This window comes from Mastigoproctus giganteus, chromosome 7, assembly GCF_048544385.1.
Source record: "Mastigoproctus giganteus isolate SK-2022 chromosome 7, ASM4854438v1, whole genome shotgun sequence".
Lineage (NCBI taxonomy): Eukaryota > Metazoa > Arthropoda > Arachnida > Uropygi > Thelyphonidae > Mastigoproctus > Mastigoproctus giganteus.
This window is the reverse complement of record NC_143581.1, coordinates 141316813-141329830: the sequence shown is the minus strand read 5'-3', so window position 1 is coordinate 141329830 and position 13018 is coordinate 141316813. Positions and strand designations below refer to the sequence as shown.

The window sequence follows — 13018 nt, the reverse complement described above, 5'->3', positions numbered from 1 at the left end:
ATTAAAAAAGTTATTGAAACTGCATGAAACTTAGCGGGATACTATTTGAAGTGTTATGCATTAAGTACAGAAAAAATTTCCACTGTACCACTACTCTTTCATTCTCGGGCCATAAACTTTCCAAATGTCCCTCATAATCAAGGAAGTAATTAATAAATTCTTGAATCATACACAATGAATTGAGAAGGCTTACTTTACTGGAAGGGGCTGGTAAAGCCAGGAAAATGTCATGAATGTTAAAAGCCGAAGTTGGGGTGACTTGAATGAAATGTGGATTTGTTAGAAAACATAACAGTACAATCATAAAGTAACTGTTCAAATACTTTCAGCAAAGGACTTGAGATGAAATAATAGTTCTGGAGCGGATATTGGAGAATCAGCAGCAACTGAATTGAAAGCAATAGTAATATTAAGGAAGAAGCAATGAAGATGCTTCTTTTTCTCCCATGTTGCATAAATCTTGGAAATGAGTTTGATTCTTGTGACTCTGCACAATTGAAAACAGGAGAATTTCAATAGCATTCCCAGTCTGGAGGTATATAAGCTTGCTGAAAGTTGGTTGTAAATAGTTTCCAAGAAATCTAGGAAGCAGAAGCTACAGATTTTGAGGCAGCAGTTAGGTATACCATCTAGTCCTATTGCAGAGAAAGTTGGAAGGGAGTTGATTAGCCACTTTAAGTTGGAGGATGAAATAGAAATTTTAGACAGCCTGTCACAAAGTGGAGAGTCCTTGAACATGGGATTGCATCAGTGGATGAGATGAGACCAGATCTGGTAACATGATCTTCCTAGTCCTCTAGCTGGAAGTCTTGGATGAGTTTTTTTTGAGAAAAGATCCTTATTGAGATTGAGCATTGATAAACTAAGTTAGGGCTGTATTAAACAAGGAATGGTGAACTGAGAAGTCAGTACATGCCTGTGAGTGGACTGCCTTTGATACTTTCAAAATGTTTTCTGCTTATTCTGGAAAAGAACAATAAGCTGGAAGCCCAACATGGTTTGTTTTGTGAAGAAAACTGGCATATGCATTGCCAGTATAATTAGCCTTAAATCATAGTGTTTTTCCTTCTTCCTAGCTCATAATTTACAGACTCCCTAATTGCAGCAACTTCCCTACACTAAAACCTTCTCCTCTCATCCTGTTATGAGACTAATCTATTCTTAACTAATCTCATCCTGTTATGAAACTAATCACTGTCATATAAATTGCCAAATGGTGAAGTTCTGTTGCATGCTGGAATTCCCAGAAACGAAAGGGCAGATAGAGTCACCAAACACCTAGTCACCTACTGCATATATAATCACAGCTGCTCTATCCTGACTACTATCATAACACGTTCAATGGAAGCAACTATTGTACTTATACACACATTATAAATTCTTACAGCTTAAACATAAGCCACACTGAAAGAAGTTTCTGAGTGTCAAATCAGGTGAGTAGGGTGGGTGTGACTTCACATGAATGTTTTTTGCTGGTAAAAATGTTCTGGATAGTGACCATGACAATGTGCCATATCAGGTTGTCGTGGTGCAGGAGCCAACCATTTCAGCATTTAGCATTATTATTAATGTGTACAATGGCAAATGATGCAAGAAAGCAGCTTATACAGCATTAGTCAAAGGAAAAAAAAAAAAAAAAAAACCCCAACCTCCCCACATCACCTGTACATCCTCTCCAGTGGTTTGACTGGTTCTTTCTTGAAATTGAATTTATTCAAACTGCTCACTTCTACAACAACAGATGGAAGTTTATTCAAACAATCAACTGCCTGCTGACTGAAGGTTCTTCACCTCTATCCTATAACCATGCTTCCTGAGTTTGAATTTGTGCCTTCTAATGAGTAATCTGAGCAAGAGGAAGAATATCATCAGCATTAATCTTGCTCAATCCATTCAAATCCTTAAACACCTCAATCAGATCACCTTGCGAGTGCCTAGTCTCCAGATGCTGCAATTTTCAGAATTGAAGCCTTAGTAAGAGCACCCTTTTGTGCATTTCACCAATCTCATTGCCCTTCTCTGCATCTGTTCCAGCAATCTACCTCCTTCCTAAAATACGGTCTCCAGACCTGAATGGAACAGTAAAGATGTGTGGTATAGCCATTGCCTTGTACATCTCCTTATAACTTCTAGCAAAATTCCTGTATATCATTGACAGAATCTCATGAGCTGTACTGGCAGCTTGTTTGCATTGCTTAGAACTTCATATCTGACTGTACAATTACCCTCTAGCCTTTCATTTTCCACTACCCTGAGTGTAGTACTACAATTGGCAATTTAATCTGGGATTACTACTTCTTCTTCCAGTCACATAGCTCCCTGAGGAGCTATTGTGGCCACCAACAAATTCCTCCAGCTGCATCGATCATATGCTCTACTAGCAGCATCACAAAGTGTCATGCACAGAAGTTCACTGATCCCATCCTTCCACCTAGTTGCAGGTCTTCCTCTGCACCTCTTCCCCTCGGTTTTTCCTTCCATTATATTCTTCAACAGAAAGTTTTCCCTTCTTACTATATGACCAAAAAACTTGAATTTTCTTTTGTTGATGCCATGAAGAAGAATTTTAGGCCTGCCAGTTTTATTCAATACCCACTCATTTGTTATTCGATCCAAGTAAGAAATACACAATATTCTCCTGTAACACCACATTTCAAATGGCTCGATTTTCTTCCTGTCAATTCTTTTTAGATTCCATCCTTCACATCCATAAGTGGCAACGGGAAAAATTAACGAATTATTGATCTTCAGGGCCAGATCATGATCTCTCCATAATTTTATCAGATCAGCAACCAACATTTTAGCAATTACCTGTCGTCTCTTTACATTGTTTGAGCAATCACTATTTTTATTTATTCTTGACCCTAAGTAATCAAATTCATCAACTTCTTCAATATCTTGCCCATTAACCTTCACTTTACTGGAACCAAGATTATCACCAATCACCATAATTTTAGTTTTGCACACATTCAGAAACAATCCTTTTTTCTTACTTGCTTCACATACTCTCCTCAGAGTTTCTTTAAGATGATCCTTAGAATTACAAATTAGCACAGTATCATCTGTATAACAAAGGTTGTTTATCTTCAGTCCTCCAGTTTTGATTCCCATCTAAATCTTCCAAAGCTTCTCGCATGATATCTTCAGCATAAAGATTAAAAAGGTGAGGTGACAAAATACAGCCCTGCCTGACACCCGTTACCTATTGTGAAAAAGTCCGTGTTTCCCATGTTAGTTCTCACAGTTCCTTCCTGTTCCTGAGATTACTGCTACCCATATGCAATACCTTACATTTTTTAATGTTAAACTTTAAACTTCAGTTTCCACTTAGCACCGCTTCTTAATTTTTCTAGATGTTATTATTGTTGCAGTGACATGCCTTGATTATTGTCATTAACCATCATGACAACATTTTTATCCTGAAAACATAGGCATTAAGCTTGATATACCTTCATCGGTGTCATTAATAAATATAGAAAACAACAATAGGCCCAACACTGAACTCTGGGGGATTCCACTATTAACATTAGTCCATGAAGAACAGGATCCATTTATAACCACTCTGTCTTCTACCACTGACATATTCTCTGTTGCCCCTAATGCCACTCTGCTCCAAATTCTGCAGCAGTCTTTTGTGTGCAGTAGTATCAAAAGAATGCCTGAAATTAAGTATTTATGTCAAAATTATTATATCTTGCATCCATTTAATTTCTTACTTTCACAGTATCCAGTCAGATTGGTCAGACAGGATTGCCCATAAGAAATCCATGCTGTGAGTGCAGTATAATTGTACTTCTATCTAGATAATCTTGCATTATGTCTTTAACCAGTGACTCCGTTATTTTTCCTGGAACAGAAGTTAAGGTAACTGCTCTGTAATTACTCATGTCACCCTTTGATCCCCCTTTGTGAATTGGTGCTACATTCACACATCTGCAGCCCACAGTGATCTCTCCTGCATACAAAGAGGCTCTCATAATTATGGCTACAGGTTTGTTAAAACCTCCTTTGGTGCCTCCGTTAATTATAATTCAGTAGATCCCATCCACTCTAGGTGCTTTTTTATGTTTAGCCAACCTGCCAACCTTCGTATCGTCTGCAAACTTGGACATTAAGCCTGATATACCATCATCAATATCATTTATAAATACAGAAAACAACAATGGACCCAACACTGAACCCTGAGGGACTCCACTAATAACATTAGTCCACGAAGAGCAGTGTCCATTGATTACCACTCTCTGTTTTCTCCCACTCGACGATCCCTTTATCCATAGCAGCAATTTGCCTCCAGTGCCACACTGCTCCAATTTTTGCAGCAGTCTTCCATGTGCAACAGTATCAAAGGCCTTTCTAAGATCCAAATATATATCAAAATTATTCTTTGCATCCATTTCCTTTGTGACTACAACATAGTATCCAATCAAATTGGTCAGCCAAGACTTCCCCTTAACAAACGCATGCTGTGTCTGAGCTATAACTGAAGTCTTGTCTAGAATTCTGCAATGCTTCTTTAACCAGTGCCTCCATTAATTTCCCTGGAACAGAAGTTAAACTAACAGGTCTGTAATTACCTGTGTTTCCCTTTGATCCTCTGTGGATTGGGGTCACATTTGCAATGTGACCATATTAACAGAAGTTTATTTATATATACGGTGTTTTGAAGAATGAGTGTGTATATGTGTGGGTGTGAAGGAATGGGTGCATGCAAATCCTTAATGTTTTGTTAATGAGTTATTCTTAACTTAATTTCAATGTATTAATGCCAATAAAATTTAATATATTCAAAGGTTACCAGTTCTCGTGGTACATCATTAAAGAGGAGCTACTCAGAAAGTGAAGCAACTATTATGAGTGCAGTTCAGAAATGTAAGCTTGTTTTGTTGTTTAATTTCATTGTAATATGTATTATTGGTCACGTGTAGCTTTATTTAAATGGTCACCTTAAACATGTAATAAACTTACAGGAAAAGTTCCTCTTGAAATCGGGTTATTTTTTAAGTCAAAATCACTTAAACGTTGATTGTGACAGGAAGATATTTAGTTCATTTCTTCATTCACTGGATGATGCCAGTGGGGATTATTTCTTTTAAAATATGATCTTTAAATATTTGTTTTAATATATGAAATAAGTGTAAATAATGATTACATCGCTTCATACTCACTGTTAGCAATTATTTATATATTTCCCCAAGGCTATGTAGTGCCACAGAAGTTTATAACTGCAGCAATGTACGTCTGCCAAATATCATTATGAACAAGTGTGTATTTGTGGCATCATGCAGCTGAAGCATTTAGAATTCTCATTATGTGCAATTTGAAAGATATATAACAAAGAGACTATATTTTGTCTCTGTTTATGTATAGAGACAATAGTTTATCTCTGTTTATGTATAGAGACAATAGTTTGTCTCTATACTGTGTTTGTGACATTATTGGAAAAGCTGTAGTTGTGAAAATATACTTATGTATTGGATTCAGTGGAATGGCCATATCTAATTGAGGTAAACCTTAATTAGGTATGGCCATTAGGAAGACTTGGCTGCATAGTCCTCCTGACAGTTAATAAGGTAAACTGCATTGTTAAGGTGCTGGTTATATGAAAGTTAAATTGCTTCAGCCATTAAAAAATACAAGTCAGAAAATATTTCATTTTCTGTGTTATATTATTTTGTTTAATCTTTCTGTAATTTTAGTTTGGTCCCGATGGCTCCATTTTATTTTCATTTTTCAGTTTATTCTCCTTTCCTCTCTAAAATGCATATAACTAAATGGCTTAAATTTTATGCAAAGATATCACTATAACTTGGTAATCTAGGACAACGTACAACAACATTTCACAGCTACTTTGTGCTCAGTGTTCAAGTTAGTACATTGTGCAGTCTGAGAGTGTTGTAACTCAGCTGTTTTCATTGTTCACAGAGCTAGAAAGCCATCAGATTACACAGGATTCTGATTTGAAAACAGCCCTTAAAATTTTGAAATGTTACTTGTTGTGCTGTATTATTGAGTTATTGGGATACTTTTGTAAAAAATTTAAACTTTTAATCTGTCTTTCTAGAACCAATAAACTGATAATTTTGCTCAATACCTACCTGGACTGGTGTTATTATTAAAACCTCAATTCCCACACATGCCTCTCACCCACTGCACGATTAACAAAATGACTGTACAGGTTATGCACTAGTTAACCAGAGTTCAAAAAATTCTCACTTGATGAGTTGATATTTTTTTTAATCAATAGCACTTCAGAAATAAAGGAGTTAATGTCTTTTTTTTTCTTTTAGTTTTGTCATTGAATTAAATTACAGATATCTTCACGTGACATATTTCTTCTCAGCTAATTACATAGCAGTGACATGTGAAACATTTGAGGTGAGGCAGTGCTAACAAATTTGCCAGCTGTTCCAACTTCTAAAGCAATATCACTACTGAACAAAAGGACTGTCAGGAGTCTTCTCATAACCTCACTTAGAAAAAAAAAAATAGTGTTTTTCTCCATTTGGGCAGCATGACATCAGTAGTTGACATACAAGAGAGTTCCTGGTGATTAATTGGGCAAAAATTCTTAAAAATGCCAACTATAATAGAACTTCCAACACCCAACAAACCTGTAAAAATCAGAATTCATGGCCCATAAATCACATCAGATATCTAACACCATCCACATCAGCACAGCCAACAAAGGCTCTGCTGCTGTGTTACAAGTGAGATTATAATGAAGCTGCCTGACTTTGTCAATGGTTTAGATACTTATGTTTGTACACAAAAAGAGCTGATGCTGATATTCTTTGCTTTTACTTGAAAGATAAGTAAAAGTGAAGTTAACAAACCTTGAACACACAAAATCTATATAAAAAAAAGGTAAAGTACAGCCATTATCAACCCACTGCAAGATGGAGGCCTCCTCAACAATTCATGCTGAAGGAAACTACATATCTCATGCCAAATTAATCTGAGGCAATTTGAAGTCTTTTTTTATTTTTGTCAGCATAAGAACCATGAAGAGAACTGAGTGTGCTCTATACTTAGTGGAAAGGGTGAAGGATGATTCAAGAAAACCAAAAACTTGTCAGTAGCTCCTTGAGACACAAACATGTCTGTTATTTAATACAATGATCTGCTAGTACACCTGGAATCATGTCCTGGTTCATTAGCATCTCTCTTCCCCCCCCACCTACCAAAAAGCAGCCTGACCAAAGTTCTTCACCTTCATGTACAGAGGAATGCAGTATCATTCCTCTGTACATGACATAGACTTCTGTAGCTGCTGCAAACAGAAGTCTTCCTTGGAGTTTATAATTTTTTTGATTAGTTAACATATTAATTTGTGTTTTACAAATACAGGCGGGCCTCGATGAACGCGATTAATTCGTCCCGCGAGCGCATCGCGCAAAACGGAAACGCGTTAATCGAATATCATAACCAATAGGAAAAATTATAATTGGTCCTTGACCTTCTGGAATGTCCATAAAGAATTTTAAAAATACCTTTTAAATAACTTTTTAACTGTATATAATGTAAAAGATAATGAAAATAATTATGGAATTAAATGTTTATTGCATAAAACAGTGGTTCTTAAACTGTGCGCCGTGGAATATTTTAAATTTTCGAGGGAAACACAGTGATACTCGACATCTGTCGGACACCGCGCGAACTACTAGCTCGAGGTATCACAGTTTCAGCATTTCTTATTAAGTTGTTTGGATCTAACAACTAAACGAAACTGTTAGGTATTTCTTTTGGTCTGGGTGCGCCTTGAAAAAATTACTGAGACATTAAAGGCACCGTGAACCGAGAAACTTTGGGAACCTCTGACATAAAATACACAATGAAGAAATTGCTGTTGTGGGAATATTTGAACAGTGTTGACTTTCTCTTTTCATCAATCAATTTCCGATAGGCGACAACAATCTTCTCTGGGCCCTGGCGAAATAAATATCGCGGAGAACATCAAACCTTTTGTTTGAGGTTCTATGCGATACGAAAGATTTCATCTAATTCTTTTACCGTTATCTCCTTCGCGGTAACATTTTCATCTGGCTCATTTAAAAATTTGAATTTTTAAATGCAAGTCTGCATTGACTTTATTAGCAGGAGACAAACACGTCTTCTACCGATGGTTGATGGAACACACCGAGGCGGGCAGCAGGCAAACGTTTGTTAATTGACCGTACGACTCGCGGTAAGTTTAACGCGCGATTCAAATCTTTTTCAACTATCGCATAAAAAAAAAAGATCGCGTTAACTGGAAATTTGCATCGTGTAAAGCGAAAAGTGGTATCATTTTTCAAATAGCTTTAACTGAATATCGCGTTAATCGAACTCGCGTTATGCGAGGCCTAGCTGTAGATTAAATAGGCTTAGTAGCATTCGTTAGTGTATTGATTTTAAATTTAGTTAGTGACTTTGCAACTTTTAAATTTAGTTAGTGACTTTGCAACTTTTAAATTTAGTTAGTGACAATACAACTCGCTATTCTTACCGCTATTGTATTGGTGTTTTGTCTGGAATATCGTAGCATGTTTAGTAGCTTAGAAGAATAGTGGGGTTTTAATTGAAATAAATAAGTATTATTTTGAAGGTTTTAATCACTTTTTGGGCATATATCTTTTGTATTTAGCTAAGGATATAACTAATTTAGCAAACTATATAGTGGAATAAGTATTACGGCATTAGCTTAGTATAGTATTGTATAGTCAAGTAGAATACAGTAAATTAATCAATTAAATAAATTAACCTTAATAATTAAATTGTATTTAAACGGAGATCATGCCCCAGACTAGAGCAGCAAAGCAAAGTGGCGGGAGTGCTGTGGCTTCGAGGAGAACCGAAGGGGGCGATTCTCCAACACATTACAGCCCAAAGAAATGTGCAACTTGTGCAATGTTTGCAGACCTCTCTGGGATGGGACATGATAATTCCAAGGGTGTCTTTGTGTTTGCTCGATGTAAGCAGTATGGAGAAGTTAGGCACCAACGCAGCGTTGTTATGGGTCTTTATGAGAGCTTAAAGAACAAGGTAATGCTCTCGAAGGACTTAAATTGGGCAAACCCATCAAGCTCTCAGACGTCCACATTAATGCCACGGCTTGCACTTAATCATTGGGAAACACAGCGGTAACCTTCAGGACAGAATGCACTGGTCCCACAGGAGCTAGTTATTGTTGGTGATTCTATTATCAGGGAGACAGGAAATATATTGTGCAAAAAGGATAGGTAGAATAGGACCAGGGTATGTCTGCCAGGGGCAAAAGTTGACGTAGAGCAGATACCATCTTTTAAGGACACAAAAGATGATATTGTTGTTCACATTGGCACTAATGACATTAAGGGTAGGAGATATGCAAACTTACTTAACAAGCACAGGTCAATGTTGAAAAAGAGTTGCAAGTCAGAGTTAAAATTTGAAAGTGTCTGCAATTCTGTCCAGACATATATGATGAGGGAATATATGATGAGAGCCTTGTCAATCAATTTACCCCTGGAGAGATTGTGCAAGGCTCGTGGGGTAGAATTTTTTTTTTTTCAGCGTGGTCTGTGCTAGTTAGCAGGAGAGATTGTTTCTGCAGGATGGGATACACTTAAATAGAAAGGGTGCAAGAATATTTGCTGATGCTATTGAGGCACTGTTAAGTGGGGTAGAAAACTTTTAGCTTGGGGGAATTCACAGATTAATAGATCAACAGTTGCTCTATTAATAGATTAATAGAGCAACTGGGGATTTCAATGGCTACTGGGAATCATCATAGAACAAGTAAATACATGAGTTGTGTTAGGGTAGCTAAGAGTAGGAATAAGTGTACGTATACTTGCATGTACACCAATGCTAGAAGTATAGTAAATTAATTTGATGGATTTGAACTGCTGGTCAAGACATCAAAAGCAGATATTGTTGAGATATCGGAGATGTGGTGCCACGTGGATATAAGCAGTGCAGCCGACCGGGCTAGCCAGGTGGGTAAAGTGCCTGCCTGGCAACCCAAAGGTATAGGTATATTTGGGTTTAACAGCTCCTGGGATTTCTTCCATCTCCGCATATGTACACTGTATCGGACAAGCCAGGGATTTAAAAGTATATGGTCATGTGGTATGTAGCATGTTGTGCCCTTGTTCATCCAGTCTGTTAGCCTCTGGGCCCCTAATTGAACCCGACGTTACCATACCTCATCACGGGCAGGCCGGCTGGGTGTTACCTATATAGTACTCTGGATGGTCCTGCCACCTACTTTCCTGGGATTTCAGTGGCTGAACCTAAAAAAAAACGTGCCACTCGCAGTTAGTTATTAATGCTTGTTAGAATAATTTAGAAGCTTGCGAGGGACTGTATGCTGAAATAATATTTTCTATATGCCTAAATGGGTCGGGCAGGAAATTTTGATGTAGTTAAATCTGGAAGCGTGGGGCTGAAAACGCTGTGAAAGTCAACAGTAAAGGCGGTGTGAAGACTGGAGGGAAGAAAAGGAAGTAAGGGGCACGATTGCAGTGGAACAGGCCCGTACTCCACCAGAGGGAAGAGATTTGGGGAAGGGAAGGAGTGGGGGCAAAGCCTCCTTTCCCCATGGGAAGGGAAAGAAAAGCACCATTCAAGAGAGAAATAGTGTATGTTGAGTCATATGACAACCTTGGATGTCCTTTAGTGCAGGTGCCCAACAGGCAAGATGGGGTTCTTCTGGTCTTCTGTTGTGTCTTTGAACAAGTTGAGTCAGAGTCTTAGTTGTGTTTCCATTACTCTGGGCCATTGAGGGATTGGTTCACAAATCCTATTCATGGATTTGTGAACTTTTAGGATACCTCCACTCAAGGGGAGTGTAGGGTCCGTTGTCTTTTGAACAGATTTTGCGCAAAAAGTGTGAATGCTTTGTAGGTCTCTTCCTCTTGTAGAACGATGTCTTCCTGGTTTCGAAGAAGAGAGTGAATCTTGGTGTATAGTTGACATCTGAGGTCCTCGTATTGGTCACACTCGTAGACCAGGTGCTCCCAGGGCTCCTCCTGTCCACAGGAGTACTGCGGAGTAGCTGAGATTCCAAAGTAATATAGCCTCTTTCTAAACGAGCCATCTCCGGTCAATAGATAGGTGGTTTGGAGTCCGGGCGAAAACCAGGCTGGGGAGAGTGGATAAACTTGTCCGACATCCAGTATAAACTTCTTAGTAATGGAGCCTTTGTTAGTGAGGTTCCAGCGATTTTGCCATAGTGATTTCATGTGTTGCAAAATCCGTCTGTTCTCCGCGGATTTGGAGTTTGTTGGGTCTGTGGTGAATCCTATATGAGAGACTATTTTTCCTTTGGAATGTTGGTACAGAAACCCCCAGCACGCAATCTCCAAGTCCAGGGGAAGGCATCCCGCCAGGACCTGGAGTGTGTGGGTACACACAGTGCAGGCACCTCCGTAGCCAGGTGGGAAGGAGCAGCAGTGCGTAGCACATGCTTCTTGATTAGACCGAGGTTTGAGCCCGTCACCCCCAAATATGGAGGATGCGGAAAGGTCAGGGAATGACCACCGCATATTCCCGGAGCAACAGCCTTAGTTGCTAATGCTCCTAAAAACCAAATAACAACAACAACAACAACAACTCACAGTGCAGCAAGCTCTTGTCATTATGAGTAATATTGATCGGTGTGTCATCTCCAGTTTTTTCTTGTTGACAGCTGTGCTAGTCTTTGTGTACCAGACCCCAGCTGCATAGGCTAGTCTTTATCCCAGCACTAGCCTATGCAGCTGCATAAGCTAGTGCTGGGATAAAGAATGCCTTATAGAGGATACCAAGGGCCCTCTTCTTCAGGCCCCCAGTCTTTCCTATTGACTCTGGCCAGTAGGCTCGCATATCTTCTTAGTTTTGTTCTCAGGTAGCAGAGGTGTGGTATGAAGCTAAGGTTTCTGTCAAGTATCACTCCGAGGTATTTTATTTCTGTTAGCAACTCTATGGTTTTCCCGTTTATCTTAATCTGCGGTGGTCTTCTAGGGTCAAGGAATCCTTTGAGAAGTATTGAACTTGTTTTGTCTGAGGAGGTAGTAAGGAGATTTGCACTAGCCCAATTTTGCAAGTCGCTATGGCCCAGTTTGCTATGGTCTCCAGTAGTGCCCGGCTGTCAGCCTGCAGCATCAGAACCAGGTCATCCGCATATGCCAGTGTTTTAACATTTGGAATATCCAAATTAAGGAACTCGTCTAGGACCAGGTTCCATAAGAGCAGCCCCAGGATAGAACCCTGAGGGCAGCCCTATGGACCGGCCTAGAAACAGAGGCGTATGGAGTGGTAACAGTGATTCGCCTGTTTTCAAGATAGGATTTGAGGCATCGATATAAGTCTACTGTGATATGAGCCTTCCAGAGTCTGTCCAGAACAGCAGGCCACCAGAGAGAATCAAAGGCTCCTGCGAAGTCAGTTGATACACATACACATAAATATCACTTGATATTTATGTGTATAGGGGTCTTGTAGAAGAAGTAGGTCTAGCTTCTCTTCTTTAGCTTTCTTAACTAGCTGTGCTACGACTGCCTTGGAGCTTTGCGCATTGTGTTGTGCTATCTTCACCGTTTGACATGTTATAGTATTTGTTATTACTCTCCATAATTGATTCTCAATTGTTGCACACCCTTTGCTTTAATGTGCCTTGGAGCTTTGCGCATTGTGTTGTGCTATCTTCACCGTTTGACATGTTATAGTATTTGTTATTACTCTCCATAATTGATTCTCAATTGTTGCACACCCTTTGCTTTAATGTAGACAGGGCATTTACTGTCCCTGATGGAATGATCCGATGGTAACTTCATGTCCCTACAGTTTGCACAAACCGGGGTTTCCGCTTTTTTTTGGGCAATTGTTATATTCATGCCCAGTGTTGGCACAATGACCACAAGTGGGTTGCGACTGCTTGCAGGTATGAGTCGTGTGTGCCCAAAGTGACAACAGCCATATGCCCTCTGAAGCAGTGGCTGCCCCAGTTTACATAGATTCTGGACTGTTGGCTCAGGATTCTGCAAGCGGCCGGAGACAGTTCAATGATCCAGTTAGC

The 13018-nt window shown here is 39.1% G+C and overlaps 2 protein-coding genes across 2 annotated transcripts in view; one reads left to right on the top strand and one right to left on the bottom strand.

Moving 5' to 3' along the window:
- LOC150083234 (uncharacterized) overlaps positions 1–13018 on the bottom strand; it is a 480979-nt gene that overhangs the window by 255209 nt on the left and 212752 nt on the right. The gene's annotated exons all lie outside the window — the stretch shown is intronic.
- Positions 1–13018, top strand: part of LOC150083235 (uncharacterized) — a 242844-nt gene that overhangs the window by 82690 nt on the left and 147136 nt on the right. The window contains exon 6 of the mRNA XM_090378444.1: positions 4791–4869. Within this exon, the coding sequence (XP_090234570.1) occupies positions 4791–4869 (79 nt within the window). The remainder of the gene's footprint in view (positions 1–4790; positions 4870–13018) is intronic.